Source organism: Phalaenopsis equestris, unplaced genomic scaffold (assembly GCF_001263595.1).
Source record: "Phalaenopsis equestris unplaced genomic scaffold, ASM126359v1 Scaffold233923, whole genome shotgun sequence".
Classification (NCBI taxonomy): domain Eukaryota; kingdom Viridiplantae; phylum Streptophyta; class Magnoliopsida; order Asparagales; family Orchidaceae; genus Phalaenopsis; species Phalaenopsis equestris.
In genome coordinates, this window is record NW_018251852.1 from 1 (window position 1) to 7,170 (window position 7,170).

Below are 7,170 nucleotides of genomic sequence, written 5' to 3' on the forward strand. Positions count from 1 at the left end.
CATCCAATTCTTATGTATTTACATATCTAATTTATAAACTTTACTTCTTGCATTTATAAAACCCAAGAATTTCATATAAGAAGAAAAAATATCACTACTTCAAATTTTTAACACCACTATTTTAAATTTTAAAAACTAAAAGGCACCTTTTAATGTATAAATAAGGTGTTATGTATGTAAAAATTGAAGACTACATGTTAGATATGTAAACATATAAGAATTGAGTGACATGTAGGTAAATTTCCCAAAACTAAGCAATGATGGGTCGGAGAAAAACTTTAATCGCACATTGGATTTGGCCGTTGTTTGGTTGCCCTTTAAAGCAAAAGGCATAGCGGCAATAATTGAGCTTTGTTGTTATTCTAAGCACGTAACCACAAATTATTTCTTTTAGAATTTTTCTTCAAAAAAGTAAAAAAACAATAATAAAAAATTTTATAATATGAACTTTAATCCCTGAATTTGATCACCTTGAACTAGCAATCCCTGAATTTGATCAGCTTGAACAAGCAATCTCTTAGGTTTGGTGAGCCAGCCTCGTATCAAAATATTTACACTTCATTGCGTGCACTTGAGTTTAAACAAATATTTTTTGGCTAGATGCAGATTATATTTTTGAGGGTACAATCAGTATCGAAATTCAAGTGAGGCACTAAATAAACTATCCAAATTCAAAAGGGGGCAATTGCCAACCTGGGCACACGCACGCGCACAGATTATATTTTTGAGGGGGCAATTGATGAATAGCACAAGCAACGAACCAACTTAATAAACCATCGCAAGTTAACTTCAATTCAACCTCAATTGGAAAAGAAATGAGTAATTCACAACCCTAGTCTGGACTAATCTTGGTGGGTTGTTTGTAATTACATTGTAAAATAGAATTACATCTTGTATCGTTAAGATGATTTACTTATTATGATCAATTATTAGATTATTTACTAAAAAACCATTTAAATTGTAACAACATTCACTTGTGTGATTCATAAGATTAAATTAACTGACTATAAAAGCACCCGCATCAACACCTTAAGATATCCTTTAGTGCTATTAAATACTAGTACTAAAGTAATTAAATTTACGTCATTTAATACTATTAAATTTACCATACAAAGATATTCCATTAAAATCAAAACGAGAATAAAAAAATATTATATTTTACTGCTTACCCACTACCATCTAAGATTACTGCGAAGGAACAAATGCTTTTCATAGTAAGTTCGGTGCAAACATTCAAGATATAGAAAAAGAGAAATGCTTTAAAGACTAAAAAAATCAACACATTTGATCACATGGCATGTCCCACATATGAGCAATATGATGCAGAGTCGCAAGCCAGCACAATCTTTTAAGATGTATATTATAGAAACTTTGCTGTAAATGTGCTAACTTGAGAATGTGTAGTAAGCATTTCTGATAGAAAAGTTCAGTCGGGATCCGTTAAACGACCGTTTTCCTCCCATTCAGAACCTTTCTTTTCAGTGCCCAGGAAGAATTTATAGCTTGTTTTCAGCAAAAATATAAAAATAGAGAGTAAGCAGCTAACTCGGCAAAACATTTATATTCATTTCTCAGACAACGAGAACCTTAAAACATCATATTAATCCATATAAGACAACAAAGCACTCCAAGATTACCAAATGCCCTTTTACCCCACTGCTTCACACTAACAAGATACCACTGATTTAAATTAAACCAAAATAGAGTACTTGAATTTCTACTCATGCATTTTAACAGGTTCAATGTTTGTCGATTTTAAATTTGGATAATCGAAATCATCATCATGATAGATCAACTCAGAAGAAGGTACCTTCAGGAGGCTGACCAAGTTTCCTGTTATGTGGGGCAGCCATTTCCTTCTTCAGTTGTGTCAATATGTGCTCCATCGTGTACTCACGCTGCCAATTTGACAGCATATTTAACTTCTTTGGCTCAACCTGCATTTGTTCAAATGAGCAATGAGCTTAACAGCTCGTCTGAACATATAATAAATATATGAGCTGCTTCAATTGCCGTATAAATTCAACGGTGAACTGTTAACATGAATAGGAAGAGCTATGATAAAAATCAAGAGAGACCCAAAATTAAATGTATGAAAAAAAATTCTGAAAAGGTACATTTTGGTTAAGTCTACAACAACAAAACAAGCTTTACAAGCATACCTGGATAAACCACTGTTGAAAACACATTTGCAATGAAAAAATAACAGAAACGTTATTCATGAATATGTAAAACATTAAAAAAAGGGCATTTACATACAGACCACACAATTCTTAGGTATTTACATATCTAGCACCTAAACATTCATATTTACATGCATATCACTAAAACTTTGAACATCACATCAAATATACCACCATCACTATCATTTTCAAAGTGAAATACACATTTTCATACATAAGTTTATGATAACGAGGTGCTGTAAATGCAAATATCAAACTTTGGGGGTCAGTTATACAAATGCATAAGAATCATTTGGTATGCGAGATAATTTCCCTAAAAAAAGCCTTCTTAATTTTTTTCTCTGAAAATAAAGGGGTAGAGGACGTGCATACCACTCCTGTGTCATGGTTAACACAAGTCAAGTTTATTCGAGAGTGAAAACGCACAGAAGGTGGCTTGTCAGGGTAGTCTTTGTCGCAAAACAGCTTAAGTTGATAAATTCTCCCTTCATGAACAGACTGCATAGAACATAAAGATGCCAGATATTAGAATAGTTTATACTTTCCATGATCTCGCAATAGAGCTTGCATAACTAATAAAGAATTCTTTACATTGTGAGGGCCAATTATAGTCCCTGTCCAGGAGCGCATGTAGATGTCATCCGCATCATCCATCCCATAGCTAACAGTCCCATCTCCTATACCCTTCTCTCCTCGCTCAAGCTCTTCAAGCAATCTGAAGTTCCGCGGAACTGCACAAGGACACAAGCATTGATAATCAAATCCTTCTAAATGCCACCAAAACACAGTTCAAGAATATAATTTTATTCTTGAGCTAAAATTTTATATCTTAGAAGTGACACCTCAAACAGGCGTCTTTTTATCGAATTCCCTCGACTTCATTTAAATCCTTTCAAACCAAAGATATACTATCCTAAATATAAAAATGGGCTTAAGGTTTAAAATAAGGCGCATCAGAAAAATAAACCTGATTTAAGCATTATATTAAGAGCTGCCTGTTGCTAGTTTTTTTTTTTTTTTTTTTTTTTTTAATGTTGTAGTTCTTTTACATCTCAGAAAACTTGTTGAACCAAGAAACTACAAATCTATCTTTAAGATGGTTAGCGATTACAAACTACAATCTGAAAAATGAGCAAATCTTCATGGGATAGATACTGCAAGTTAATTTCAAGATAATTTGTGTAACATACAAGCACTAGAATAACAAAAATGCATTAAAGATACACATAAAATTCAGGAACATCAAAGAATAACTCCATTTCATGAGGTTTTAGAATGACGCTCAACGTTGTTGAGCAAAATTGCTATATTTTCGTTCATCATCCTCTTGACCATACTCTCAGATTGTTTGAGTAAATATTGTGAGCACAACACCGCAAAATTTTTTGATGAAGAAACTGAAAGAGCAATAGGTGTTATCCGTGTAAGTGCCCCATTCTATTGAAACCAAGCAACACACAAAAGCCAACTTTTTCATACTAGAAACTTTAAATATCTCTTACAAATCTTTTGTAAGCTTCGTGACTCTTGTGAGTTTGGGATTGGATGTTAAAAACTTCATTGAATCGGTTCATCATATATTAGCAATGTGCTCTACAAATGACTTGCTTTCAGCCTTTATGAGGAAGCATTGTGTTTTCCAACAAATGTGAGAGATTGTAAGCAGATTTCATCCAGAGATGAGTTCTCGAGGAGTTGTCGTAGGGCAATTAGGAACAAATTACTAGTAATTAGTTTCCATTTTCTACCTTTTAGTTCCATATTTAAATTCTTGCATTTAATTAATTACTGTCCCAGTGGAAATCACTAAAAGGTATTCCTTAGACACGCACTCTTTCAAAAATCTAACTCAAAATCCCCTAGTTTGTGCACAAGCACAACCATACACATAGCCTGCAAGTATTGCTAGATCCTATTATACCAATAAAACCCAAGCATGGCAAAAGTGATCAAATAAAAAAAACTATACAATTGTGTTAATCTAAGGTGTAAATTCATATTTCTGAAGCAAAGGAAATTCATGACTAAGAATGGTATATGTCAAGCAAGAGACTCGATAGCAAAAGAACAGGTAGGAATGGTTAAATCTATGAATCCAGTAAACCTCTTATACTTCAATTCATTGACAATGTACCATGGGCCTAAATTTAAATACAAAATAAGACTCAATGTATCAAATAATTTCACAAAAAAATGGTTTAACTGACCAGTTGGCATACCATAATAAGTAACATTGACACCTAGAAGTAGATTTATTTGGATAGTGACATGTGCAATTTAACATAAATATGTCATAAAACTTGACTTAAATAAGTCGTAATACAGATATGAATCCTCTGGGAAATTAAAAAAAGCAAGAAACCCACTCGTAATACCACTGGATTTTATACCAACCATATAGTTGCCTCTTCAATTCCGTTATTCAAATAGGCATAAAAGGCCAGCAAGGTTATCGATAGTTCACTCTATAAGATCTACCTATTTGAGGCAGCCTGGAAGGGCATTGCAAGATCAGGCAGTGGTGCTCAACAAAGATGATTTTGATTAAACAATCCTGAGAAAATACATGCCATTTCCTTCCAACCCCACCTCAAGGACAAGTAATGCCAAGCCACTGACTTCATCATGATTACTAACTGCAATGCTCTGGCATCATCAACATGTGAAATTCTGCTACCAATAAACATCATAATCTCCCTCTAAGAAAATAGGACAATAAGGTCTGCATCCAAGGGAGATCAAGATTAAGACATCTTTAAAGCCAAAACCCAAAAGTCACTGAAGGCTACAACCATTCTGTGGCAAGAACTACAATGCTTAGAATATATTTGTTACAGAGGTCATTTGCGAGTAGAGGAAAGAAGAAAAAAAAACCATCCTTGCAACATCCAGCCATATAAAATCAAAACAACTTAACTGCAATCAACACCACTATTGAGATCACATGGAGTATGAAGTCTTCAGAACCATCACAAAGTTCAACCAAAAGAACACAACATCAGAACAAGAAGACCCACAGACAAGATCTTGTTTTTCAACTTTAATAGCTCCACTTGGATAGGTGTAGGATCATCACCAAGAATCCAGAAAAAAGAGTTCGATATAAACATCAACCAAAACAAATTTATGGAATAGGATATGCCAATATCAGAATCGATTAACCTATTGGAACATTCACTTGGTATGTTCATGTCGGCGCTAAAAGGGGATAAAGTTAAAAGGTCAAAGTTGGGTGGTTTGTTCAAAAGTTATCCGTAAGAAGCTATCGATCGCTAGAAGTGAAGTCCCGTCGCCCGCTTCAGAAAGACGTTTTGATTTACATATATATATATATATATATATATAATTAAATAAAAGAGTGTTGTACCTTAAATCCTGCATCTATCCCAAAGGATAAACACAAGACTTGAGGATGAGGCTCGAACAAATAAACTTGGTCTATGAAACCGTTTTATTTGCCGACAAGTTCCCCTATTTAATACAAAGAATTAAATAGGGTTTATTTTAGGCTGGGTTCGGAAAAATTTCCTATAAGGGCAACCCCTAAAGTTAATTACATATTAAATGACCGAAGTCACTTAAGAAAACTCTCGATAAAAATCAGGGAATATTATCTTCATTTATCTTCAAGGAGTTCAAAATGATAGGACTTTTTAATGAGCAGATCGGACGAAAAAGTGTGAAAGGGGAAATACTCAAATCTGAAACATTGTTGAGGAATCCAAACGAGAAAGAACTAGGGGAGGTCGTAGATCCGGAGGCGAACCCTAGTGACTTCCCAGGCTATCCTATTCTATGGTTTGGCTCCAATTTTAGGAAGACAATATTAAAGTGTTTTATCCTGCCAATTTTATTTAATTACGGCTTATATTGGCGTGACACGGTCACACAAGTCGCCCAGAATATATGAGGGTTTACGTCGTATCGGACGACAACCTCAGAACCTAGAACGAGTTAGTGCATAAATCGTACAGTAGAGCTATACGAATGCCTAAAGAAAAGGTAGATGATTTATGTTGCGCTAGGCAAACAACCTCGAAATCCTATGATTTGTTGTTTGATTTCTAAGAAAAGGAATGGTTTTGCTGAGGAAGACATGTTCTACTGTTAAAGATGGTCGTGCTGCCCACCGCGCTAGCTCCAAGCTCTCCGACGTGACGAGTTTAAGTTTTCTAGGGTGTCCAGTTATGGTGTCAAATCAAACAGCCCTATGGTTATAGTCCTCTAAACATCCTATATAAAAAGGAAACATAACAGTAGAATGCATGTGAAACAGTAATAGGTAGAAATAGAAACATGCTATACAGGAAGAACAGTAGCAAGTAGAAACCCGAATAATATAACATGCTATACAGTACAGTAGCAGGTAAAAACAGAAATGATATAACATGTTGTACAGGAAGAACAGTAGTGAGTAGCAACAGGAAAATAAAGCATTGTAAAATGTAAAGCAAACATGTATGCCAATGAGATCCATCGTTTCTTAAGTATAGCAAGCCTAAATGCATCTCAAAAGCAAAGTTTGGAAGAAACGTCGTCCAAGAAATCCGAGGAAGAGCAAAAAACTCGAGAAAATCAACGAGAAGAGACTCAAGTAAAAGAAAATCCTCAAAAATCCTAGAGAAATCCCGAAAGAAAGGAAAAGTAACACAAGTGTCCTGTCCCAAAGCTTTGATAAATCAAAACAAAAAAAAAAAGTCAGGTGAGCGTGACCGCAAGCACTTGTATGGGACTAGGCTCAGCTATATATTTATTCTCGAGGGTCCAAGAAGACAGCTCGGTCACCCGAATGTATAGAACCCGTCACTCATCTAGAAGTGTGTCTTGAACCTCACTTAGAGGGTTATTTCCCAGCCTAAACAGATACTCGTCAGGTGGACAACCAGTTTTAAAGTATGTTTTATGTTTTTTAATATGCATACAAATTTTAAACATGCAAAGAAGAGATATCAATTTTGTTTCGTAGAAATGTGTTTTTTTTTTTTTT

At 34.6% G+C, this 7,170-nt stretch overlaps 1 protein-coding gene across 1 annotated transcript in view; it reads right to left on the reverse strand.

Moving 5' to 3' along the window:
• Window positions 1–1,542: 1,542 nt before the first annotated feature.
• LOC110038800 (ubiquitin-conjugating enzyme E2 variant 1C) overlaps window positions 1,543–7,170 on the reverse strand; it is a 30,443-nt gene continuing 24,815 nt past the window's right edge. The window contains exons 2-4 of the mRNA XM_020743703.1: window positions 2,775–2,914; window positions 2,556–2,681; window positions 1,543–1,937 (exon numbers count right to left, since the gene is read on the reverse strand). Of these exons, the coding sequence (XP_020599362.1) occupies window positions 1,797–1,937; window positions 2,556–2,681; window positions 2,775–2,914 (407 nt within the window). The 3' untranslated portion in view covers window positions 1,543–1,796. The remainder of the gene's footprint in view (window positions 1,938–2,555; window positions 2,682–2,774; window positions 2,915–7,170) is intronic.